Below are 27,294 nucleotides of genomic sequence, written 5' to 3'. Positions count from 1 at the left end.
AAAAACAGGGGTAAATGTTGTGAATACATTTGAATTAGATTCCAGTTTGGGGCTCCCTCTTGTGGTTAGTGCTGGTAATGCAGCTGACTTGCTGAGTGGGAACTGGACAGCTGAGTAGGATTTGCAATCAGGCCTTTTGGTTTAGGCCTATATAACTATGTAGCTTCCTTTTGTTCTTTGCCGGTGCTCAGTTGTATTTCCTGTGTTCTAAGGACTTCCTGAAACCAGCCCTATTCTCTGTGTCTACCAGAACTTCTCTCAGATAAGTTGGTCTTGTACCTTTGCTTATGGTGTTTTAGTTTTTTGTGATTTTGCCTGTGTTGAGTTCCTGGTGGAATTGGATTATTCCCTGCTGGGAGTATCTGTGTACCATGTTCTGTTATGTATTGTGTTTTGTAAATTCAAAACACTGCACTCTCTTCAGCATGAGGTAATAGTAAAAGAAAGTCAACAGATTCGTTTTTATCGTGCAAACCAAGTGTCTTTATTTATGAACAAAGTTAGTGGGAGGGACTAAGGGACGTTTCGGCCCAAGCTGGGCCTTCTTCATACCAAGTCACACTGGGGAAGGGTAAAGAAAAAGAAATAACTATTTACATATATCACAAGAATATCAACAGATCATATACATATATACATAATTACATGGAAAATCATGTCCTAGTTGGTGTAAAAGGCACAGTAATAGCATATCAGCAGTTGAAGTAACTCTCCAGTCGTCACAGCCAATATGTGCAATGACAATAAGATGAAAGGCAAGATTTGACAATACATGAAAAATTTGCATACCTCCAATCATAGATGAACTAATATCACAGAGGGAATTTTTTTCTCTCTCCTTTTTAGGGGGTTTTTTGGTATAGAAATGGTGAGGCACTCCACCCAGGATAGAAGGATTGTGGTAGTAGCAAAACGCAAGCCCTGCAGATAAAGGCATGATTATGAAAGGGTAGTATTTCTATAAGGGGAGTAGCACTATGGGGGAGGGGGGATAACTGATTACCTTGCTCGTGCTAGCAAATGAATAACTATTGGAATTTGTCCTTTTAAGTTGGGAGAGTTCAATAACTCGTGGTCCCTGAAGGATGAGAACGTATGTGGTCAGCAGGTAACACATGATATATAGCACCCCCATGTAGTGGATCCCCTGTATACCATTACCTTAGGTTTACAGTAAGTGGATAAGGTCACGTATAATGCACTTTTGTCTAGAAGCATAGGGGGCTTACTTGCATCTGTAATCACGAGGGATAAGTCTTAGTAACAACATTACATGTGAGAGGAAAATACAGCCGTACTTGGAAGTTAATGAAGTGACACATATTACCTGCAGGCTTTAGGATAGGAATGTAGCAGTGGGTAATGGAGTCCTCTGAAAAGCAGAAGGGGGAGTATGGAGTTAACAGATTGGAGGTTGAAAGGATTAGGGACAGATAAGATTATCGCATACCTTTGCAGCCGTCTTCCCAGACTGTGGCTTAGAGCAGTGAGATAACAGGTTTGGGAGCTATTTAACTCCTGAACCCGGAAGTGCACGGAGACGCCGGCACCTGCGTATTGGTGACCTGCGCTGCTATTAGTGTATTGGTGGTACCGTTAAGTCTTGAATAGAGGTGCCCGCACATGTGCAGTAGGGCTAAACTCGTACATAGACATATTAATAAAGTGTGGCCTGAGCTCAAGTTTACGCTAAATCATCATCAGGAAGAAATTAGTTTCTTGGACACGTACATCAAAAAAGACACAATGGGCAATCTATCCTCAGACCTATTCCGTAAACCGACCGATCGGAATTGTATGCTCCTATACAGTAGCTGTCATCCTAAATCGACTAAGAATAGTCTACCTAGATCTCAATTTGCAAGAGTTACAAGGATAGTATCGGATGAGAACACAAGAGAGCAGAGACTTGAAGAAATGTCCAATCGGTTCATAGAACGTAATTACCCAATAACATTGCTTAAGACAGAAAGAGAAAGACTATCTTTCACCACCCCCTCAGGGATAGACACAGCAACAGTGGAAAGGATACCATTTGTTCATACGTATCACCCGTCTATGCCTAAGATTTACAATATTATCAATCGCCACTGGCCGCTTCTAAAAAAAGCATATCCAGAGATAGGGCCGTTTATACTTCCACCTATCATGTGTAAGAAAAGACCCCAAAACATAAAAGATTCCCTGGTCAAAGCGGATATTGGCAGCGACAAGAAAAATGTACAAACCTTGTTAGCACCAAAACGTACGGGTACCTTCCCTTGCTTGAATTGTCCATCGTGTTCGAACGTGATCAAAGGAGACCACTTTACGCACCCCAGGTCTGGCAAAAGCTTCCCAATAAAAGAATACTTTACCTGCTTGAGCAATTTTGTGGTGTACATCATCAAATGCCCCTGTGGACTATTGTATGTCGGCGAAACAATCCAACATGTCGGTGACCGCATTGCAAGCCATAAATCCACCATTAGGTGTGGAAAATTATGGCTACCCATTCCACACCATTTTCACGAAGCTAAGCATAATGTAGCGCAGTTACGGTTCCAGGTTATTGATAAAGTATATAGGCCCAGGCGCGGAGGAAATCATATTGAGCTTCTCAAAAAAAGAGAGAGCTTTTGGATCCATAAGTTACAAACTCTAGCACCTAAAGGTCTTAATAGAGAGATAGATTGGCTAATATAATGATGGTACTATACCTTTGTATTTGCCCTAAACCGCACTAACTATGTTATGGTACATTTTTTACAGAAAACTTGAGAAATACCATCCTCACCTTTCCTTCTTCCATCGTACACTCACTATTAGACGGTAATGTATAAAATCAGCACTCTCTATTTTAGTCATGTATAGATGGTAATGCTAGTTCACTCTATTAGTATATTGGGACCCTTCCTTTGTTTATGTTTTTTTTCCTAGGTCATACCTTAAAATGATTGGATGTAAACTAATCACTATTGATCTTTGACAAAATGAGGAATTTATTATGTATATGCCTGTGTATTACATTGCAGTTGCCTTTATGTCCCCATACTTCCAAATGCTTCATACACTACTGCCTTATACATTGACTAGATAGATAATACCCCCTCTGGTATCATCAGTCGTTCACTACCAATAGACTGACATGTGCAGTGTCCGCCCCCTATCCCTGCATTGATCTCGAACGACACACTGAGGATAAACATCCTTCCACGTCTATGTACGAGTTTAGCCCTACTGCACATGTGCGGGCACCTCTATTCAAGACTTAACGGTACCACCAATACACTAATAGCAGCGCAGGTCACCAATACGCAGGTGCCGGCGTCTCCGTGCACTTCCGGGTTCAGGAGTTAAATAGCTCCCAAACCTGTTATCTCACTGCTCTAAGCCACAGTCTGGGAAGACGGCTGCAAAGGTATGCGATAATCTTATCTGTCCCTAATCCTTTCAACCTCCAATCTGTTAACTCCATACTCCCCCTTCTGCTTTTCAGAGGACTCCATTACCCACTGCTACATTCCTATCCTAAAGCCTGCAGGTAATATGTGTCACTTCATTAACTTCCAAGTACGGCTGTATTTTCCTCTCACATGTAATGTTGTTACTAAGACTTATCCCTCGTGATTACAGATGCAAGTAAGCCCCCTATGCTTCTAGACAAAAGTGCATTATACGTGACCTTATCCACTTACTGTAAACCTAAGGTAATGGTATACAGGGGATCCACTACATGGGGGTGCTATATATCATGTGTTACCTGCTGACCACATACGTTCTCATCCTTCAGGGACCACGAGTTATTGAACTCTCCCAACTTAAAAGGACAAATTCCAATAGTTATTCATTTGCTAGCACGAGCAAGGTAATCAGTTATCCCCCCTCCCCCATAGTGCTACTCCCCTTATAGAAATACTACCCTTTCATAATCATGCCTTTATCTGCAGGGCTTGCGTTTTGCTACTACCACAATCCTTCTATCCTGGGTGGAGTGCCTCACCATTTCTATACCAAAAAACCCCCTAAAAAGGAGAGAGAAAAAAATTCCCTCTGTGATATTAGTTCATCTATGATTGGAGGTATGCAAATTTTTCATGTATTGTCAAATCTTGCCTTTCATCTTATTGTCATTGCACATATTGGCTGTGACGACTGGAGAGTTACTTCAACTGCTGATATGCTATTACTGTGCCTTTTACACCAACTAGGACATGATTTTCCATGTAATTATGTATATATGTATATGATCTGTTGATATTCTTGTGATATATGTAAATAGTTATTTCTTTTTCTTTACCCTTCCCCAGTGTGACTTGGTATGAAGAAGGCCCAGCTTGGGCCGAAACGTCCCTTAGTCCCTCCCACTAACTTTGTTCATAAATAAAGACACTTGGTTTGCACGATAAAAACGAATCTGTTGACTTTCTTTTACTATTACCTCATGCTGAAGAGAGTGCAGTGTTTTGAATTTACATTCTATAGTCCGGACCTTGGTCCTCTCACTAGCACCTCTATACCACCCTTAATAGAGCAGTGTTCACACCATATATACCTTTACTATGTATTGTGTTTTGTCATGCTTGCTAAAATATTCAGTCCCCTCTCTATATCAATATTTTTCTTGGATCCCAGTAACACCAGAGTACTAATATAGCGGGGGTGAGCCTGTTCAGGCTCAGTATTTTTCCATGTCAAGCGTGCTGGTATTTATTAGGGTTTTTGCGGTTGCAGTCAATGCTCTTTCCTATTCTTTCCTATGCAGATAGTTTTGGGCCTCATCTTTGCAGACTCTGTTCTCTAGCTACATATTGTGTTTTCCTGTATCACTGTAATCTTTACATGTGAGGGGCTATCTATATCTTTGGGGACTACTCCGAGGCAGAGTACAGAGCTTTTCTACATCTCTCTCTGTTAAAGTATTTAGTTCTTCGGTTGTGACCGACCCTACCACCATCCTGCTTGAGGGAGTGATTCTCTCCGCGATTTCACCTGATTTGAGACTTGCTCTTAAGGAATTTCAGGAGAACAAATTTGAAAGATGTCCTGTGGGGAAATTGTATGTTCCTGACCAATGGAGGAGTAAAGTGATGTCTGAAATTCATTGTTCCGTGTTGGCTGGTCATCCTGGGATTTTTGGCACCAGGAATTTGGTGAGTAGGTCCTTTTGGTGGCCTTCTCTATCTTGTGATGTGAGAAGTTTTGTGCAATCCTGTGGGATCTGTTCAAGATCCAAGCCTTGTTGTTCTCGTTCTAGGGGACTGTTATTGCCATTGCCGGTGCCCAAGAGACCATGGACTCACATCTCAATGGATTTTATTTCTCATCTCCCTTGTTTCTCAGGGGATGTCAGTTGTGTGGGTAATCTGTGATAGATTTTCCAAAATGATTCATTTGGTGACACTGCCTAAGTTGCCATCAGCTTCGGAGTTGATGCCTTAGTTTCTTCGTCAGGTGGTTCGTTTGCATGGTATTCCTGAGAACATTGTGTCCAACAGGGGAGTCCAGTTTGTGTCTAGATTTTGGAGAGCTCTCTGTGTCTACCAGAACTCCTCTCAGATATTGTTACGGGGGGACCGGCAGATTAGGACCAGGGGGTATATATCCTAATTGCCGGTCGGGGCCCACCGTGCTCCAGATGACAAAGGAGCTGCTGGCACCTGAGGGTTAGGCGGAGACTATAGAGCTGGATGGCTCTGAGATAACCCAGGAACTCTGGGAACTGGTCACATGTGTTGGGACACGTCAGACCGGACGACAACCCGATTAGCGTTTTGGTGCACCTAGCGCTACACCAACCACGTGTGCAGGAAACATGTCAGGCCGGGTGGTAACCAGGTAGCGTTGATCGGAAGACCGCCACGAAAGCGCCCTGTCGGCCACGTGTGTAGGGCACGTCAGGCTGAGCGGTCCTCCGATTAGCGTTTCTGGCCACCTCTCGCCTGGCCACATGTGTGTAGGACACGTCAGGCCAGATGGGTACACCAGTAGCGTTGACCGGGAAGCCGAGGAGGATAAGGAACACCCTGTTAACTCCACAGGGGTCCTGGGGTACGCTGTCCGTGCGCGTAGGGGGCACAACCGGACAGGTGGCGCAGCAGGTGTGTTGTCCATGTGCGTAGGGGGCACAATCGGACAGGTGGCACAGCAAGTGCGTTGTCCGTGTGCGTAGGGGGCACAATCGGACAGGAAGCACAGCAGCCGCAGCCCAGTTAACGCCACTGGGCTGCTATAGCAAGACTGGAACGGCAGGAGGGAAGCACGGCGCCTGACCCTGATGTGCCGAGCCACGAATCTTGGCGTGACAGGCACCGTTCGCTTAACCCTAGCTACCGCTTCCCAACATAGGCTTATGCCGCAATGAGGCTCTAACATGGAGGTGTGCTCTGACTGAGCAAAAGTGAAGACTGCACACCTCCATGTTGTCTCCAGCCCCTTTTATAACCTGGGTCCGCCCCAAACCCAGGGTGGAACCACCAAGGTCCAATAGCAGAGTGCCATGTCATCAGTGACGTCACATGCGACCTATCCGGAACCGCCACGTCATTGATGACCTCATGGCAGCCACGCCCCAAACACTTCACCAGTCATCGTCTGACGACCAATACTGAGGTGCCAGATCATAGGGGCGGGCCTCTGCGAGCCAGTCCGGAGTTGCCACGTCATCAGGACACCTGACACCCTCTGCCCTATCAGGGCCTGCCACCTCACGGACATGCTCAGTGAGGTCCTTACCGGACCTAGCCTCTGGTGCACTAAGTGCCTGAGCATGCCCAGTAGCCTGAGCAACAGGCTCAGAAAGCAGACTATCAGTTTGAGCATGCTCAGTAGGCACATCCCAGAACTTAGACACAGCACAAAGTCCAAGTACCTGTGCAAAGAGGCTGTTAGGGTTAATTGTGGGAGCATGCTCAGTAGCCTGAACTGAGGACTTAGTCTCAGACATAACACAATCAGGCTGAGCATGCTCACTAGGCAAAACACCGGGCTTAAACTCTGGCTGGGGTAAATCGGCGCACGCATGCGCACTAGCCGCCTCTCCACACTTAGACGTGGTGGAAGGAACAGCCAACTGGATGACCCGAGGCACGGCCAAGAACGGCAGCCGGCGCCTGGGCGCAACAGGAACCGCAGCAGGCTGCTTGCGGCTATGGCGGCGCCGGTTCGTAACAGTACCCCCCCTCTAGCGGCCCTCCCACTCGAATGGTCTATAGTCGCCACAGATACCACTGAGCGACGGGCGGAAGATGGAGACATGCAGTGGGAGCTACAAGACTCGCTCCACCGCGTAATCACCCCAGACGACCAGTCGATATGTGGGGAATGTTGCTTCAACCAAGGAATACCCAGCAGAATATCATCTGCACCCTTCGGGAGAACCAGAAATGAAATGGTCTCCCTATGCCCAGATGACATGGCAAGGGTAATGGGCACTGTCCGCTGGTGAATTACCTTGGGCAACAAGGACCCATCCAATACACGGACTCTCACTGGCCTTGACATTTGCACCAGTGGGATGGCATGCCACCGGGCAAAAGAGGAGGAGATGAAACTATCCCCAGCACCTGTGTCCACACTTGCCCTTGTGGACCATGTTGACCCCTTAAAGGAAATGGACGCGGGAAACGTCACCCTAATGGATGACGCAGAGTCCAGTCTACCTTCAGCTATGGTCACCAATCGCGGTCGCTTACCCTGACGCTTTGGGCAACGGTTGGCATAATGACCATACTGCCCACAAGCGAAACAGGAAATGCCCTTGTGACTCGAAGACCTAGCAACACCAACCCTAGCGATGTCCATAGGGACAGAGATGTCCTCTAAGGGAGGTGCAGTAGGAGAGACCACTACAGTGGCTGAACGACCCTCTGACCTGCGCTCCAGCTGACGTTCGGAGGTCCGCTGGTCAATGCGGGTAGCCAGAGTCATGAGGCGCTCAAGGGTAGTTGGTACCTCACGCGACGCTAATGCGTCCTTCACGTGCGAAGCTAATCCCCTCCAGAACAGTGGAATAAGAGTCCTCTCTGACCACCCCAGTTCTGCAGCAAGTGTCCGGAAACTCACAGCATATTGACTTGAGGAGGTACGCCCCTGCTCCAATGTCAGTAGCTCTAGGGCCGAGTCGTGAGTGACCTGAGGCCCCAGGAACACTTGTCGCAAGGACTCCAAAAACTCCTTAGAGTCCTGTACTACGGGGTCATTCCTCTCCCACAATGGTGTAGCCCACTCCAGTGCTCTATCAGAGAGCAAGGAGATGATAAACCCCACCTTCGACCTCTCTGTTGGAAACCGTGCAGCCAACAGCTCTAGATGGACTGAGCACTGGTTCACGAATCCCCTACATGCCTTGCTGTTCCCCGTAAACTTGTTGGGCAGCGAGAGGTGAGGGAGGGTTGGAGTAGGCTTGGTGACTGACACCATTGCAGCCGCTTGAGCCACCATATCATCCATATCAGCAGCAAGAGCAGACTTCTCCAGAGACCTCACTCTGGCATCAAGCTGCAGCATGAACTGACGTAGCTGCTCCATCTCCGCCATGCCAGCCAGACCCTGGCGCAGTCTTACTGTTACGGGGGGACCGGCAGATTAGGACCAGGGGGTATATATCCTAATTGCCAGTCGGGGCCCACCGTGCTCCAGGTGACAAAGGAGCTGCTGGCACCTGAGAGTTAGGCGGAGACTATAGAGCTGGATGGCTCTGAGATAACCCAGGAACTCTGGGAACCGGTCATGTGTGTTGGGACACGTCAGACCGGACGACAACCCGATTAGCGTTTTGGTGCACCTAGCGCTACACCAACCACATGTGCAGGAAACACGTCAGGCCGGGTGGTAACCAAGTAGCGTTGACCGGAAGACCGCCACGAAAGCGCCCTGTCGGCCACGTGTGTAGGACACGTCAGGCCGAGCGGTCCTCCGATTAGCGTTTCTGGCCACCTCTCGCCTGGCCACGTGTGTGTAGGACACGTCAGGCCAGATGGGTACACCAGTAGCGTTGACCGGGAAGCCGAGGAGGATAAGGAACACCCTGTTAACTCCACAGGGGTCCTGGGGTACGCTGTCCGTGCGCGTAGGGGGCACAACCGGACAGGTGGCGCAGCAGGTGCGTTGTCCGTGTGCGTAGGGGGCACAATCGGACAGGTAGCGCAGCAGGTGCATTGTCCGTGTGCGTAGGGGGCACAATCAGACAGGAAGCACAGCAGCCGCAGCCCAGTTAACGCCACTGGGCTGCTATAGCAAGACTGGAACGGCAGGAGGGAAGCACGGCGCCTGACCCTGATGTGCCGAGCCACGAATCTTGGCGTGACATGCACCGTTCGCCTAACCCTACCTACCGCTTCCCAACATAGGCTTATGCCGCAATGAGGCTCTAACATGGAGGTGTGCTCTGACTGAGCAAAAGTGAAGACTGCGCACCTCCATGTTGTCTCCAGCCCCTTTTATAACCTGGGTCTGCCCCAAACCCAGGGTGGAACCACCAAGGTCCAATAGCAGAGTGCCATGTCATCAGTGACGTCACATGCGACCTATCCGGAACCGCCACATCATTGATGACCTCATGGCAGCCACGCCCCAAACACTTCACCAGTCATCGTCTGACGACCAATACTGAGGTGCCAGATCATAGGGGCGGGCCTCTGCGAGCCAGTCCGGAGTTGCCACGTCATCAGGACACCTGACACCCTCTGCCCTATCAGGGCCTGCCACCTCACGGACATGCTCAGTGAGGTCCTTACCGGACCTAGCCTCTGGTGCACTAAGTGCCTGAGCATGCCCAGTAGCCTGAGCAACAGGCTCAGAAAGCAGACTATCAGTTTGAGCATGCTCAGTAGGCACATCCCAGAACTTAGACACAGCACGAAGTCCAAGTACCTGTGCAAAGAGGCTGTTAGGGTTAATTGTGGGAGCATGCTCAGTAGCCTGAACTGAGGACTTAGTCTCAGACATAACACAATCAGGCTGAGCATGCTCACTAGGCAAAACACCGGGCTTAAACTCTGGCTGGGGTAAATCGGCGTACGCATGCGCACTAGCCGCCTCTCCACACTTAGACGTGGTGGAAGGAACAGCCAACTGGATGACCCGAGGCACGGCCAAGAACGGCAGCCGGCGCCTGGGCGCAACAGGAACCGCAGCAGGCTGCTTGCGGCTATGGCGGCGCCGGTTCGTAACAGATATGTTGGTCTTGTACCTTTGCTTATGGTTTTTCACTTTTTTGTGATTTTGCCTGTGTGGAGTTCCTGGTAGAATTGGATTATTCCCTGCTGGGAGTATCTGTGTTCCCTTCTCCATGTTCTGTTATGTATTGTGTTTTGTCATGCTTGGTATAATATTCAGTCCCCTCTCTATATCAATGTTTTTCTTGGATCCCAGTAACACCAGAGTATTGATATAGCGGGGGAGAGCCTCGTGCTGGTATTTATTAGGTTTTTACGGTTGCAGTCAGTGCTCTTTAATATTCTTTCCTATGCAGATAGTTTTGGGCCTAATTTTTGCTGACTCTGTTCTATAGCTACGTATTGTGTTTTCCTATATCACCGAAATCTTTACATGTGGGGTGCTATCTATATCTTTGGAGACTACTCCAAGGCAGATTAGCTTTTCTACGTTTCTCTCTGTTAGAGTTTTTAGTTCTTCGGCTGTGTCGCGACGACTAGGTCATCTTAGGCTCGTCCCACGAATACTTCTAGTTGTGTGTCAGTATTAGGTCTGCAGTCCGTTAAGATTCCAGCCACTCTGGTTATTTTCTGAGTTTCCGAGTTATTATTCTTTTTCTGATCCTCCTCGGTCACTGGATCACAACAGGTAAACATCACAACTGCAATGAGCACAACTTTCACCAGTACGTCTGGGACACTACACCTCACAGACCAACATAGAATAAACTGGCATGGGTTGAAGTTTTCAACCAGCATAAATAAGAGGGGAGTAGATGTGAAAGGCCTTCCAACAATATGTGACCAAATGAGCAAGCAGACCAGCAGAGATTAATTATTGCTAGCCTGCCTATGAATCAGCACAGCTCAGATCGACACCTGAGTCTGTGATTCTAGACACCAGAGAAACAATCAGGTGGAGTGTCAGAATCTGCAATCTGAACAGAGCCCAATGCCGCCATGACAGTCGGCAAAGTTTTGAAAAACTCTGTGTCACATTCCTTTTAATAGTTACGAGTAACCAAATAGTCATTTCATACATTGTAATTTAACTTATTAAAATGTCTTCTAGAAGCAAGCCTTGAGTTCTAAATCTTCATATACTGTTGTCCTCTACTGATCTTTTGATGTCCATTATAACGTCAGATCCTTGAGACACTGGATGATCCTCAAAGTACTCTTGTGCATCAGACCAATCCAAAAGAATCTGTTCTCTTATTTTATTGACACTATTTGCTACCTCTGCTTGGATGTGTCACACAAATTGAGCATCATGCATAATGTATAGTTTCAAACTTGGGAAGAAGAGTAAAAGTTCAGCTTTCCTCTAATGGCTAACATCTTAGGAAAAGTGGAAAATGTAAATTAGTCACTAACCTTTTTATAAAACGAGGACAGCAGTTTTATGTTTGTTTTGTATTAAGCTAACAATGAGTCGGGATTTAATATTATAGAATAGTACTGGCCTCAGGGGGACTTTCTGGCAGGGCTGTTCTAAGTAGATGTAGCTCTCAGTAATGAGACCATACAAGAACGTGAAATAAAACAGCTGTTCTGTATCACATCTTCTAAATTAAGTTGACCTCAAGGAGACTCGTAATGCTTTTTACACGACACTTTGCACATACTCTTGTGTTGTTATGTACTAATAATGACAATTGCACCCTCATAAGAGCACTCTGCTTTCCACTAGGTTCTCCTGCTGTGAAGTACTTTTGTAACCATCATTTAATGTGATGCAAAACTCATCACTAAAACAGTGACATCTGTCTATAGAGTCACTGAAATGTGAAAATACCAAACAATGGAAAAGGTTTCCATTTGGCAAAATTTACTGATGGCTAAGCTGCGGTTTGTGTAATATCATGGGCGATTAGGCCTCCCTACCGACAAAGATTGCTTGTTATGGCCAAAACAATTTAATGCACAAATTTACAGATTTTGCTTATCAAATATCTTTATAAAATCTTCTTGATATTAAAAGCGTGATTTGCTGATATTACGAGTTGAGGCGTTTTTAAAAACTAACATTGAAATATTAACAAAATGCCTGGTGCCATCAACTTCTCCTATCACTATGGTCAAATCCACAGAAAAGAAAGACTGTAACTTCGTAACTTAAATTCCCAAGCCCATGCAAAGCAGCCCAAAGAATGGTGTTATCCATCTGAACAGAACATGTGATGCAATCATACCATAAGCTTGATTATAATAAGAATGTGTAATACCTAAGTAACTAAATATATTTAAAGCTAATACAGTGGAACCTTGCTTAATGAATAACCCAGTTAGTGAGTATTTCGCTTAATGAGCAAAGCTTGCTGTAAATTTGTAACTCAGTTTATGAGCAAGCTTTACCCTACGAGCAAATCCTCACCGCACACACTTCCGGTTCCGTACTTTCACCATGCTCTGATCCGCTCTTGCAGTCCGCACAAACACACAAAAGCACGCACAAACACACACAAACACGCATTGACACACGCATATTATGCTCACCCTACCTTCCGTTCCATCGCTGGCCTCATGGGTCTTGTAGTTCGCCGCTACAGGATGTGTATCGGGTAACCATTGTGACGAGGGATGAACTTCCGCTGTCAGCAGCTACCCAAAGGCAGCGCGCTGGCCAATCAGAGGCAAATGGCTCAGCGCTCTGCCAGCGGAAGTTCCTCCGTCGTTGCGATGGTTACCCGATACACATCCCGTACCTGCAAGATTCAGTAGGCCGGCGATAGAACGGAAGGTAAGGTGAGCATAATATGTGTGTGTGTGCGTGTTTGTGTGTGTTTGTGCATGTCTGTGCATGTGTAGAATGGCATAATAGGGGATCAGGATGAGACATTTAACAAGTTGTGGAACGAATTATCTGCATTGCAGTGATTTCCTATGGGAAGGCTTGCTTTGCTGAACGAGTAACTTGGTTAACAAGGACACTCCCAGAACAGATTGTTCTCGTTAACCAAGTTTCCACTGCATAAGAAATTCTGGTGCAATGCATAACCAGCCCTGTTACCATTTTATAATAAAGCAAGCTAAGCTATTTTTTCCCTAGTCGTCTCTAAATATGTATGTAATGTAGAGAAAAGGCCGCTTTACACGCTGCGATATAGTGACCGATATCGCTAGCGTGCGTATCCACCCCCATCATTTGTGCGTCATGGGCAAATCGCTGCCCATGGCGCACAACATCGTGCGGACCCGTCACAATACTTACCTGCCTAGCGATGTCGCTGTGACCGGCGATCCGCCTCCTTTCTAAGGGGGCGGTTCGTTTAGCGTCACAGCGACGTCACAGCAGCGTCCGCCGACCATTAGAAGCAGAGGGGTGGAGATGAGCGGGACGTAACATCCCGCCCACCCACTTCCTTCCTCATTGCGGGCGGCCGCAGATAAGGTGAGGATCCTCGTTCCTGCGGTGTCACACATAGCGATGTGTGCTGCCGCAGGAGCGACAAACTACTTTGTACACCGAGCAGCAGCGATATTCGAGAATAGGGGGGCATGTCACCGATGACCGATTTTGACCGTTTTTGCGATGATTCAAAATCGCTCTTAGTTGTCACACGCAAAGACATCGCTAAAGCGACCGGATGTGAGTCACAAATTCCATGACCCCAACGAGATCTCTTGAGCGATGTTGCAGCGTGTAAAGCGGCCTTTAGTATATTAAAATACTTACAATCGCTGTTTTCTCCAGTTTTCAGCGCTGATCCTCTTCTTTACAACGTGAACTCATATTAGCAGGCTCACCCACTGGTTAATGTGTGGACTCGAAGTTGCATTCTCAATGTAGTCTTTTGAAGCGCCTTCATAGGCTATGTTCACGCACTGCATCTTTTCTTAACCCCAAAGATGCAGCATTTTTTACCTCAAAAAACGCACCCATGGCAAAAATGCATAAAAAAACATGCATTTTTTACGCAGTTTGCCAAATATGTTTAAGTCAAATCTATTGACTGGAAGGGCTGAAAAACGCTGGCAAAAACGCAAAAAGTATTGACATGCTGCATCTTCAAAAACAAACACAACCAAGATGCAGCCAAAAAAAAAATGTGTAAACAGCAAAATAGAAATCTCCTAGACTTTGCTGGGAGAAGGAAATGCATTAATTTAGGTGCATCTTTGTGACCTCAAAAATGCACTAAAATCGCAGTAAGAGATGCAGTGTGTGAACATAGCCTTAAGGCGGCGTTACACACTACGATATATCGTGCAATCGCATGAGCGATCGCACCCGCCCAAGTCATTTGTGCGTCATGGGCAATTCGTTGCCTGTGGCGCATAATGTCGTTAACCCCCATCACACGTACTTACCTCCCTTGCGATGTCGCTGTGGGCGGCAAACATCCTCTTCCTGAAGGGGGTGGGACGTTCGGCGTCACAGCAACATCACACAGCGGCCGCCCAATAGAAGCGGAGGGGCAGAGATGAGCGGCTGGAACACCCCGCCCACCTCCTTCCTTCCTCATTGCCGGCGGGACGCAGGTAAGCTGTGTTCGTCATTCCCAGGGTGTCACATGTAGCGACGTATGCTGCCTCAAGAACAACGAACAATTGGCGCGCAGAAAGAGGATCGACATTATGAAAATGAACGACGTGTCAACGAGAAACGATAAGGTGAGTATTTTTGCTCGATAACAGTCGTTCGGAGGTGTCACACGCTACGACATCTCCAACGATGCCGGATGTGCGTCACAAATTCCGTGACCCCGAAGGACATATCGTTAGATATATATAGCGTGTGACGGGACCTTTAGTCTCACAGACTATTGGGAAAGCAGCTACTGTAGATGCTATGTGAGCTGGCAAAGCTTAATAGCAGTCGCATGGTCCAGAAATGGACTGCAGCAGCGCTGGAAACTGGAGAAGTTGGCATTTGGTGTTCATTTTTCAATACACTTACAATACATTACATGCATTTTTAGAAAGGATTAAAAAAATAGCTGTAAGAGCTATTTTAAATGCTGATTATTGGAGATGAGCGGATAACTTTGCTCATGGTCCAGGGAAGTAGTCAATGGTCACGAACAGGAGCTCCAGAAATTTCCTTAATATCTGGAATCCCAGCCTTGCCTTATGATCAGCTGAGACGTCAGATTTCACCTCTGCAGCGTGCGGTTCATGGTTGATGTCTTGACAGCTTAGGTAATCAGAAACAAAGCCTGGGATCCCAGAGATTAAAGGGAACCTGTCAGGTGCAATATGCACCCAGAACCACGAGCATGCGCCCTTTGAAGCCGGGTGTATGCATCCTGGCTTCAAACCCATGTAGTGTGCATGACCAAAAGTTCGGGATCATGTGCACTGAGCCAAAATCCAGGAGTTGGATACGATGACAGTAGAGAGGTGAGCGTGACCATCCTCTGACATTGCACATTCATTAGCATGTTAGCACGACCACAGGGGTGTGCTTATATGCTAAGGGGGCCGACTAGCCAAGAGAACTAACGTCCTTGCAACAAGTTGCTGGCCTCATTAGCATATCATATGGGATCCTTAGAAATAAGTTTTCTAAAGATCTCTTTACCTATGCTACTATAGTCTGGGACTGTTAGGCAGGGATTAGCAATATGCACCCAGAACTGCTTGTGGATCTGTGTGAATATTGCACCTGACAGCTTCCCTTTAAGGAAATTCATGCAGCTCCTGTCCAAAGCCATAGACTACTTACCTAGACCATGAACTGGGTCATGCCAAGTAATCCGCTCATCTCTACTGATAAGTATAACAGAAATTTATATACATGTATTACTATATACAGTCTGTACCTACATTTAAACACTGAATCAAAAGTGAATTTAAGGGCTTAGAGCCAGGACCTCACTTGTATTATAGTGCAAATATCCTCAAGTTTTTCTAGCTACAAAATCAATTCCAAGTATGACATGTGGTGTTGAGCCACACTGAATAAATGGAAAAAAATCTTCCATACATTTGAAGAAATCACATGGTCATTACCCTAGCTTCCACTCATGCAGTTCTCGTTTCCTGCCAAGATTCGATACTACTATCACTCTTCGGGTTTGGTGGGTGAACTATGTCCAGATACTAGTGAATTTGAATTTTGATGGTCAGGACTTTTCTTTTATTTAAGGGAAATTGCCCTCTTTCTACTTGATATTTGCATATCGTGGAGTGTGTGCATTTTAGCTCCACTATATAGTTCACCAATTAGTACTGTATCTTATTTCGTAACCTTGTGGCTTTGTGCAAGCAGTCCTTTATGGTCCACCCTATTGTCTTGTTTATGTGCTTGTTTTGTTTTTAATCATGTTTTTATGAATCATGCTATGAATAAAGTTAATTAGATTTTTTATGGTCAGTCCAACACATTATTGTATATTAGTTGCAATTTGTTCTCTGGTGCTTTAGGGACACAATTATTACTTTCCTTTTGGTCTTCGCTTATAAACCTTCAGTGTGCTGCAGATGTTACATTAGTCATATCTTCTTGTATGAAATTAGGCATGTAAGCAAACTTTCAGTTGACTTCTTTTAGGCCATTAATTTGCATCTAAAAATTGCATCAAGCTAAAAATAATAATTATAATAATAATAATAAAAAATATAAGGCATTTCGGAACTATTCAAAGCCACAACCATTCTAGACACTTTGGAAAAGTGTGAAATGAAGGTCTCACATATGTTCTTTTAGATAACCAAAGCAGGTGTTCAACCATGCTATTGTCTGTTTTTCTTCCATTGACCATAGATCCTGTGTTAAGTGACTTTTACACCAAGCCATGTTTTAAGGGATCACCTGGCAAGTTGGATTCTCTAAGCCATAATTCTGGAATTCTATGTGATCAACAGAGACCAAAGGCGATTATGCAGCATACAGGCTCTTAAAAAATGACTCAGGGATCCGCGAGGACCAAGACAGCTTGGAAAGAAGGATGGCTGACAAACAAGTGGAGAAGGTAGGTAGCACAAATTAAGCAGAGCGAGGTACGTGGATACACACAAGAACAGTGAATATATAGAAGACTAGTATTTTCCAAAAGGGTTAGAGTCAATCACAGGAATGAAGTCCGGTAACTTCCAGCAAGGCAAAGTTTAATCACGGGTATAACATAAAAAAATGCAGTCTAGGATATTGCAGCTGGAAAATATTTAATCACAGGTATAACGGACAAGTATATTTAGCATTATATCTTCCAGCAAGGAAATGGTCAATCACAAGTATAACAGAGAAGTAAATGCAATCTTCTATCTTTCATCAGGAAAAAAGGGTTAATAGCAAAAATTTATCCAAATTGAGTTTTTTAGGGAGAAAATAATTTTCCACATGATGGCAGTGTAGTATAGAAATTTGGAGATTTACTTGAATAGATGCGTTATCTTGATTACAGAGGCGAAGTGTAAACAGGAAACAGAACAGTTGAGAATAGTTGGCATCTTGTCGAGAGGATTGGTGAGGAGAACACCAACAAAAATGAACTGAGCTTGGAAATAACTCTGAGGGTATGTGCGCACGTTGCTTTTTACCTGCTTTTTACCTGCTTTTTTGCTGCTTTTTCTTCTGCGCTGTTTAATGCCAAAATGGATGTGTTCTTCTATTCAAGCAAAGTCTATGGGAATTTGGGTTTCTTGTTCACACTATGTTGTTCAAAATGCTGCCTTTTTGTGGCAGAACTTTGGTCAAAAACTCAGCTTTTCAAAGAAGCAACATGTCAATTGTTTTTGCCATTTGGGTTTTGCACTGCAAAGCTGAGTTTTTGACCAAAGTTCTGCCACAAAAAGGCAGCAGTTTGAACAACATAGTGTGAACAAGAAACCCAAATTCCCATAGACTTTGCTTGAATAGAAGAACACATCCATTTTGGCATTAAACAGCGCAGAAGAAAAAGCAGCAAAAAAGCAGGTAAAAAGCAGGTAAAAAGCAACGTGCGCACATACCCTAAGGAATATTCTGCTTTCAGAAAAACCCTTTTCACAGTTGTTAAATAAAATTTTACTTGCCCTTTCTTGGCCGGATGTTGAGGTTCTCACATTGACATCACTACAATCAGTGAGCTCAGCGACTTGTGTAATCTACTCAGGCACAGCAGCTAAGCTCACTTGTTTGCGGACTATAAAACCCTGTGCGCACACTGTGGATTTACGGCAAATTTTGCCGCGGAATTGCTGCAGAAAATGTGTCTAACATTGCTGTAGTCATTCCCCAGCAAATCCTATGGGTTTTAAAAAATGCTGTGCGCACACTGCGTTTTTTCATACCCGCAGATTTACGCGTGGATTTTCCGCTGCGGAATTAATGAGCATGTCACTTCTTTTATGCTGGTACCTGCGTTTTTTGCCATAGACAATGGTAAAAACTGCGGGGACCAACTTGTGGAAAAACCGCGGTAAATCCGCGGCAAAACCGCGGCAAAAGCGCGAGTGTGGTTTTACCGTGGTTATTACCGCGGGTGTGGGATTCTTTCAGCGGGTCCATTTTTTTCTTAAGAAAAAGGCACTTTCTAGGGACACCAAGACAGACAGCGGAAACTTAGTGTTGCACCTGGGGAAGGGGAGTAAAAAACTGAAGAGTAATCTACTATAGATGCAGAATAATGCCATATGAGTTTTTCAGTCTTGTTGAATCATCCACAGTTTGCAGTCTAGTCTTTGTTGAATTATTTCCAATAATATTAATAAGGGAACAAGCCACACTGATGCCATCTGTGTTTTGAAATGGTGACAAAACGACAATTCCAGAAGGTTTAATTAATCAATGAATTAGCAGCCGTATGTACAGTAATTAAAAGACAGACACAAGACAGAATTTACCATCCTCCTGCTGTACACAATGTTATAATTCACAAATTCTTTACACAGTACAGTTCTAGTTGTTCTGCTGACACTACCTGGCTACACAAGAAAAAAGGGTCGTTCCATGTCAGACAGCACTGAAAGATGTGGATCCTACAGCTACTGTAATTGCATGCTCACTAAGCAGTTCTCAAGACTCCTATGCAGATGACTGCAGAGAATTGAGTATGCTTGGCCACCTCTCCATTCCCAGCAGTGAACAAAAGTCCCTCATTCTGTGAATGTGGTGCAACCTGTGCACCTGACAGCAATGTCTGAAAATACCCCTTGTTTTAGGTTTGGTAAGGGGAACATTATAACTATTAACACTAGAAGTCCCAGAGATGGGTCATTTAACATATCTACCTTTGGAACCCAGAGACGGGTTGAATGACCTGAAGGATTTTAGCTAACACCCTATAATCACCGTCTTTTGTTCTGTAATTAAGGCCATTACTGTCACACCACAGGAGGTTGTTGTTTTCCATTGAGTTTATCCATTTAGTTTCTAGTTAGTTCTATTCAGTTTGGACTAAGGGGTACTTTGCACGCTGCGACATCGCAGGCCGATGCTGCGATGCCGAGCACGATAGTACCCGCCCCCGGCGCAGCAGCGATTTCCTTGTGATAGCTGCCGTAGCGAACATTATCGCTACGGCAGCTTCACATGGACTCACCTGTCCTGCGACCGTCGCTCTGGCCAGCAACCCGCCTCCTTGTTAAGGGGGCGGGTCATGCGGCGTCATAGCGACGTCACACGCCAGGCGGCCAATCGGAGCAGAGGGGCGGAGATGAGTGGGATGTAAACATCCCGCCCATCTCCTTCCTTCCGCATATCCTACGGAAGCCGCAGTGACGCCGGTAGGAGATGTTCCTCACTCCTGCGGCTTCACACACAGCGATGTATGCTGCCGCAGGAGCGAGGAACAACATCGGACTGTCGCGTCAGCGTAATCATGGATTACGCCGACGCTGCCCCGATGATACGATTACGACGCTTTTGCGCTCGTTAATCGTATCATCGAGCCTTTACACACTACGATGTCGCATGCGATGCCGGAAGTGCGTCATTTTCAATTTGACCCCACCGACATCGCACCTGCAATGTCGTAGTGTGCAAAGCCCGCCTAAGGGTCCTTTGACCCTCTTTCGGGACTTCAGGGGGGAGCTCAAAATTTCTGGGACTGTTAGTGTTAAAGAAAAGAAATAAATAAAAAAATGTATATATAAATATATATATATATATATATATATATATATATATATATCGTTTTGTAATATTTTATATTTTATAATATACTGTATATGTATAGATAGAAAGCTAGATAGATAGATAATATAACACAATGAATGTTTTAAAATGGAGCTGTGACTAAAAAATATAGTTAAATCCCTTGAAAATGTTCCCTAAATCCCCGTGTTTCTGAGGCTCTTTTCAATTACGCACATTTCGTCACCTTCATCACAAAACGCGCATTGGAGGCAGGAGGCAGATACATGGGCCAGTAATTACAGTAATCAGGTAATACTCACCTATGCATGTCTAATGAGATTAGTGAATATTCATTAACATTTTGTTAATTTTGGGAACAACAGGTTTAATATAGGATTTTTTGTTCATTTTTTTTCCTCTGTTTAAATTTTGGTGGTAATAGCTAGAGATATATAGTGTTCACTAGACACTTTATTTTTAAAAAAGCCCTAACTGTTTACATTAGTGAAGATGCACTTGGCACTTTGTTACCCATTGTAATAATATGTTTAGATTCTCTATGAGGTTTAGGTCAGGTGAGTTTGCTGGCCAATCAAGCAAAGTGATACTGTGGTTATTAAACCAGGTATTTGTACATTTGGCAGTGTGGACAGGTGCCAAGTCCTGCTGGAAAATTAAATTTCCATCTCCAAAAAGCTTGTCAGAAAAGGGAAGCATGAAGTGGTCTAAAATTTCCTGGTAGACGGCTGCGCTGACTTTGGTCTTAATAAAACACAGTGGACCTACACCAGCAGATGACATGGCTCCCCAAACCATCACTGATTGTGGAAGCTTCACACTAGACCTCAAGCAGCTTGGATTGCGGCCTCTCCACTCTTCCTCCAGACTCTAGGAGCTTGATTTCCAAATATAATGTAAAATTTAGTTTAATCTGAAAACACCACCTTGGACCACTGAGCAAGTCATTTTTTTTTCCTTGGCCCAGGTAAAATGCTTCTCACATTGTATATTGATGATGAGTGGCTTGACACAAGGAATGTGACACTCGTAGCCCATGTCCTGGATACGTCTGTGTGTGGTGGTTTTTGAAGCCCTGACTCCAGCAGTAGTCCACTCCTTGTGAATCTTCCCAAATTTTTGAATGACCTGTTCTTAACAATCCTATCAAGGTTGCGGTTATCTCGGTTGCTTGTGCACCTTTTTCTACCAAACTTTTTCCTTCCACTCAACTTTCAAATTAATATGCTTGGATACAGCACTCTATGAACAGCCAGCTTCATTAGCAATGACCTTTTGTGACTTACCCACATTGTGGAGAGTGTCAGTGACTGCCTTCTGGACATCTGTCAAGTCAGCAGTCTTTCCCATGATTTTGTAGCCTAATGAACTATATGGGACCATTTTAAATATTTAGGAAGCCTTTGCAGGTGTTTTGTGGTAATTTTTCTGAGATAATGACTTTTGGGTTTTCATTGGCTGTAAGCCATAATCATAAACAGTAACAAAAATGAACACTTGAAATAGATCACTTTGTGTGTAATGACTCTATATAATATATGTGTCTCCCTTTTTGTATTGAATTACTGAAACAAATAACTTTTTGATGATCTTCTAATTTATTGAGATACTCTTGTATTTTTTCTAATAAGGTTGCGGTAGGATCAGTGATAGATATATATTGTGCATTGGACGCTTTATTTTTAAACCTGCTCAATCTCAGTATTAGTGAAAGTGCATTTGGTAGTTTATTAAATACCTTATTATTCATCTGCACTTTAATATTAGTGAGCCCTTTCCTTGCATAGCACCTATTCACTCTATATTCTGGTAAAGCCTACAGATCGCCTATTAGTTATGCATAATATTAGTGAATGATTAAGCAAATAAAATATATGGAACCGAGTAGTTGTGTCACTATGTCTGTATTCTGGTTTATATTAATTTATTGAAGATATAGACATTTTGGGATTCTATATTCACATATGGCAGATTTGTAGCAGAAGTTTCCACGACTAAACATTTGTTACACTTACCTGAATTGTTTCTGTAGCAAACATATTTATTTATGAAAATCCCATCCAGATAAATAATACAGTCATATAGAAATCTATGTGGAGATAACCTAAAGTGTAACTGGTTTTCTAAAACATTTGTGATGTCAGACGTTGCGATCAGTGGGGATCTTAATACTGAAATCCCCCCTAAGCGCTAAAACTAAGGGCAGAAGTGTTCAGTTGAGCTCTTTTCTCCTTCATTTCTGATGAGCTCTGGTTGGAGAGTAGATGGATAGACATAAGGGCTTATACAAGGTCCATAATCAAGAACAAGATGTATAGTGCTCAGCTGGACACTTCTGCCCTTTGTTTCAACAATCGGGAATCTCAGCACCCGGACCTTCACCCATCAAACATCTGACATGTTATAAACAGTAGGATGTTGGATGTTATAGTGACCTAGCACTTATGATACTTGTTGTCTTTGGTTCATCTACATAAATGAGAGAGTTGCTGATTGAAATATCAAAAGGAACCCATAAGCCTTAAACTCCAAGTGCACGGCCCGTGATCTGCTCCTGCTCAGCATGCTAATAGTCATTTCTGTTCTGCATGTGGCGTTACTGCATACTCCTTTAAAGAAAATGTGTGAGAGAATATAAGATCTGTGATGTACTAAGATCTGTGATCATAACAGCTCCAGCAAAAGAACATCAGCATGCTCAGTGCTCAGCTCACTGCAATAATTTATCACTCCTCTCCAGGATGATTGCTTATAGATTATTAGCAAGAACAAGCAAAACAAATCTAGTAATATATGCCAAATAGAAACATAAAATTAATTTACTTTCCATACTACATATATAATGCTTTCTTTCCATCAAACGTGGTTGATAAATCAAGTTCAGAAAAATTTTCGAACTAGTAACATGTTTGGCCCCCCGTTTATATGGATGCACCCAGTGTCACACTGAGATGCCAAGGACACATTGTCACCATTCTCTGTGCAGAGCATCTCACAGACTTGGAGATGCTGTACGGTGCTTATATATCTGGGAGTGGCTCTATTCCTTTGTGCAGAGCATCTTGCCTTTGGAGATGCTCTGCGGCCCCGTCCTTGATACTGAACTGGCGGCTTGGTCACTATACTGGAGTCCAGGTTGGTTCTGGGAGGTGCTGGTTACTCAGCTGTTCCATCTTCCAGGTAATTACTTAGGCTTCGTTTGTGTGTATGCTGTATTCTGATCTTGGTATTCTAACCCTGGACTGTTATTGGACTTCTCTCTGCACGCTCCCTATTCCTGTCGTGTTCTCCTGCCTTACCCGGACCGTTACTTGACCACGTCTCTGCTTGCTCCCTTTATCTACTATGTGCTCCCCTGGTATTTTGACCCTTGCATTGTGACATGACTACACCCCTCATTACCACTTATGAATATACGTGACCTCCTGCTACCAGACCCTGGCTTTCCTGACTACCCTTCCATTCATGCAACCCCGTAAGGTAGTGACAAGCGTTACACTCATCAGAACACTGATTCTGTGGCTCAACCTTCAGTTACATGCAAATATTACAAATTTCCAGCTAACACATTTCCCATTTTATATTTGACAGGAAAGGTTGCTGTGTTTGCTGCAAGTTTATTACAAAATGTTTCAGTTTTTATTACCATTTTTAATGGATGAATTTTTTGCTGGGAAAAGTCATGCTAGCATAGTTTTTGGCCACGTGCCATAGCTAACAGTTATATGTTTGATGCCGCTACCAATGCCTTGGCCTTCAGTCAGGGTCATATTTTCACACAACCAAGGGCCACAGGCAATAGGCCTTAAGCAACAGAAAGAAGTTACATTGGTGGGGAAGGGCCCCTGCGATGTCGTTGTGGACATTGGGCCGGTAGTAGATGAAAGATACTGTGTAATCTGCTACTGCTCCTTTATGTGATCTTATCCTATGTTTATATACAAGAATAAAGTGGGTAGTTTGTTAAATAAATGATGAGGTGCTGATTCTATTTAAATATATATATATATATATATATATATATATATATATATATATATATATATATATATATATATATATATATATATATATATATATATATATATATATATATATATATATATATATATATATATATATATATATATATATATATATTGCATCAAGTATACTGTGCCAAGCACTATTCACATAGCAGATAGCAGGGTCCATTTCTGCACATGGGCCCACAGGGGGACCTCCAATTCCCCTTTTGGGCCAGGTCAAGCAGGAAGGTCCTGCCATTCACAGAGCACTTCGGGTGGGTCACTAAGCACAATCTGAGGCACTATTTCTCTGCTATGACTTAACAAACCTGTCGTATCAATGGGCAAAGGCTTGTGTCATGAATTCCAGTTTGGAATAGTTTTCATTGCCCTTTGGTCATGGCCTAAATCAGGAGTTGACTCAAGAAGTATAGTGGAAAAACATAAAATATCCCTCTTTTTGGATCTAGTCCTCCATTGTGAAAGGAGACCAAATCTTCACTAAGAAGAGTAGGAAAATGGAGCTGCACTGTAAGGGCTCATTGAAATGTCTATTATTTTCTCATTTAAAGAGGTATTCCCATCTATAAGATCCTATCTCAATATGTAATAGGTTAGAAAACTAGGGAAAGAGCACAAATAGGGTCTTACCAGATTAAAAATAGTGGTGTATATAAGATAACACTCACCTAGCATGGTTGTGAAAAGTCACAAGCCCTATGAAGGTATAAAAGATGATGGAGGCTTCCGCAGCCCCACTTGGGTTAATATTCAATGCTGGCGAGGAGAAGCAGGGTTAATACCAAGCTACCGCCAATAAGAATTGTTGATTAATAATACATTCTTATATTCCATAGGTCAATGCGTTTCAGGGATCTAGTCGCCTTCTTCAGGACCAAGCAAAAATCAACCTTGGATAATAAAGGTCTCCAGCTACTGGTATCAAACAGTCCATGAAAATGGAAAACACACAGATGCATCCAAGAACTTTCCAATTGTTTCACTAACCCATATACTTCTATTGGCAAGTTTGATCTGCCACTCAAATCAATATCGGACAAGGCTCTGTCCTCTTGTGCAGACAACTTGGTTGGTGGAAAAATTCAGACATATGATCTACCCCATAGACATCATAGGTACTAGTTCTGTCTATGAAAAACCTGAAGAGAACTCATACAAGAATAACTGTAACTGTAAGTCTTAATGAGCCCTAAGGTTATGAGCCCTAAGGTTATACGCAGCGGGTCCTGACCTGTGGTGCCGTGCATTTCCTTTGCAGGAGAACGCAGGAGACCACGGCTGCTTGTACCCACTATCAGGGTTCAGTGCACTGCGGTCTCTCACTTGTGTTCTTCCTACGGAGGACGCATACAATTCCGCAGCAAACAATTGACATTCTGTGGTCTGGAAAGCCGCACTGCAGATCAGTGTTTGCTGCGGAAAAAAGAAGCACAATGGGCACGGGTTTTCTAGAAATCCTATCCACTGTGCTTGTATTGTACACCGCAGCGTTTTATACGCAGCTGAAGCATGCTGTGTCCAAAACGCTGCAAATACTGATCGTGGGCACGCACCCTAAGGCTGAATTCACAGGATACATAGTTGGTGCAGATTTTAAGTACATAAAATCTTCATAATTTCACAATAAAGAGGATGAGTTTAAAGTTATCCAGATACTTTTTGTGCAAAGTCTACAGAGATATTGAGTTTTGTTGTAGTTTTTAAATCCACAGCATTCAATTTATATTGCATTTATTTTCAAGGGCGACCTTTAAAAGGTATTTGTGGTTTTATTTTTTCTTTTATAAATCAATAGTAAACATAAAAATAAGAAACTTGGTAATATATCTTATTATAGAAATCTTTTTCCTCTTTGTGGGCTGATCTTTCATTTTCAGGCAAAATCTTTCTTCAGCGAATACAAAACCTCTCATTGATGAGATAGCGGACAGCAGTTGGTGCTCATAAAGTTCTATAGAGAGGAGGGGTAGGAAAAAGATCTAGAGATATGCCAGTTATAGGTACTGCTTTATCTGGTCCACATCCCTATTCTCCTGCTCCTGGTCTTCTATTGCTGATTCCCATTTTAGACTCCAGCACATTTTGTGTATATACTGCAGCCTGACATTTTTGTACCTTTAAAGTGAACCTGTCAGGTCCAATATGCACCCAGAACCACGAGCAGTTCTGGGTGCATATTGATGATCCCTGCCTAAACGGCCCTGTATCTAGTAGAATAGATAAAGAGATCTTTAGAAAAGTATTTCTAAAGATTCTTTATAATATGTCAATGAGGCATTACTTCCCCCAACTAGTCCGCCCTCTTAGCATGTTAGTACGTCCGTTGAAGCTCATTGGTCAGCACTTTCAATCATGCGCACTAGACTTGTCTGAAGTTGGGACGCATACACCCGGCTTCATACCGCGTATGAACGGAAGCGGGGGGCATTCAGAAAAGTGTTCAACTGCGGACACAATTACGTGCATCACCGCTGGTGACGCTGCATTGAATAGCATGTTAGCACGACCCTGCGGGCATACTAACATGATAAGAGGGCAGACTAGTCGGGGGAAGTGACTTATGACTAGTCTCTGGCCTCATTAGCATATGATACAAGATCTTTAGAAATACCTTTTCTAAAGACCTCTATATCTATGCTATTGGACGCTGGGACTGTTAGGCAGGGAGTAGCAATATACACCCAGAACTGCTTGTGGTTTTCAGTGCATATTAGTGATGGGAAATCTAGTTCATTTTGGTGATTAGTTCACCATGAACTAGTTCACTGAAAAGATTAGTTCAAAAGATTAGCTCATTTAGTTCATTTAGTTCAGTATTTCTCTCCACCCTATCCTGTGAGGAGCTGATAGGAAATGCATCATGTGACCTGTGAACTAAATGAACTATATGAGCTGCTGAACTAAATGTTCTACTGAGAATGAATCAGGACAGTCTAGTTCAGTCTGATGCACCTCACTGAGCCCAGCAGCGCCCCCTGTGTAGAGTGTAGAGTACTGACCCATAATGAATGTGTATGAGGGAGCCATGGAGCAGTTCAGCAACCACCATTTTGAGAACAGAACATGAGCCAGTGGTAAAGATTTTAGCAAGACTGATCTAGGCTAC

At 44.0% G+C, this 27,294-nt stretch overlaps 2 protein-coding genes and 1 long non-coding RNA gene across 10 annotated transcripts in view; 1 reads left to right on the top strand and 2 right to left on the bottom strand.

Annotated features, from left to right (window-relative positions):
- The window catches only part of SLCO3A1 (solute carrier organic anion transporter family member 3A1), a 490,895-nt gene that overhangs the window by 453,994 nt on the left and 9,607 nt on the right, over positions 1 to 27,294 (bottom strand). The gene's annotated exons all lie outside the window — the stretch shown is intronic.
- LOC142304010 (uncharacterized) lies at positions 460 to 1,678 on the bottom strand. 3 transcript variants are annotated; one of them, XR_012753064.1, is made up of 5 exons: positions 1,451 to 1,678; positions 1,328 to 1,372; positions 1,162 to 1,235; positions 790 to 1,078; positions 460 to 561 (listed from the first exon to the last, which is right to left on the bottom strand). It is a non-coding gene; the product is annotated as an uncharacterized LOC142304010 (long non-coding RNA). The 3 variants fall into 3 exon arrangements; XR_012753063.1 differs by having other exon boundaries at positions 460 to 921; positions 1,004 to 1,078; positions 1,451 to 1,674; XR_012753062.1 differs by having other exon boundaries at positions 460 to 1,078; positions 1,451 to 1,674.
- On the top strand, positions 1,665 to 25,835 carry LOC142304009 (uncharacterized). Of its 6 annotated transcripts, XM_075345966.1 has the most exons (7): positions 1,665 to 2,811; positions 3,479 to 3,523; positions 3,616 to 3,689; positions 3,773 to 3,847; positions 3,930 to 4,061; positions 16,950 to 17,056; positions 25,025 to 25,835. In XM_075345966.1, the coding sequence occupies exon 1, from the start codon at positions 1,747 to 1,749 to the stop codon at positions 2,683 to 2,685; it is 939 nt and encodes a 312-aa protein (XP_075202081.1). In that variant the 5' UTR covers positions 1,665 to 1,746; the 3' UTR covers positions 2,686 to 2,811; positions 3,479 to 3,523; positions 3,616 to 3,689; positions 3,773 to 3,847; positions 3,930 to 4,061; positions 16,950 to 17,056; positions 25,025 to 25,835. The 6 variants fall into 6 exon arrangements, 5 of the variants coding, with proteins under 5 accessions (XP_075202081.1, XP_075202083.1, XP_075202082.1 ...); XM_075345968.1 differs by lacking the exons at positions 16,950 to 17,056; positions 25,025 to 25,835 and adding an exon at positions 16,849 to 16,943; XM_075345967.1 differs by lacking the exons at positions 16,950 to 17,056; positions 25,025 to 25,835 and adding an exon at positions 4,290 to 4,391.

This window comes from Anomaloglossus baeobatrachus, chromosome 4 (assembly GCF_048569485.1).
Source record: "Anomaloglossus baeobatrachus isolate aAnoBae1 chromosome 4, aAnoBae1.hap1, whole genome shotgun sequence".
Classification (NCBI taxonomy): domain Eukaryota; kingdom Metazoa; phylum Chordata; class Amphibia; order Anura; family Aromobatidae; genus Anomaloglossus; species Anomaloglossus baeobatrachus.
This window is presented reverse-complemented; position numbering and strand designations above follow the sequence as displayed.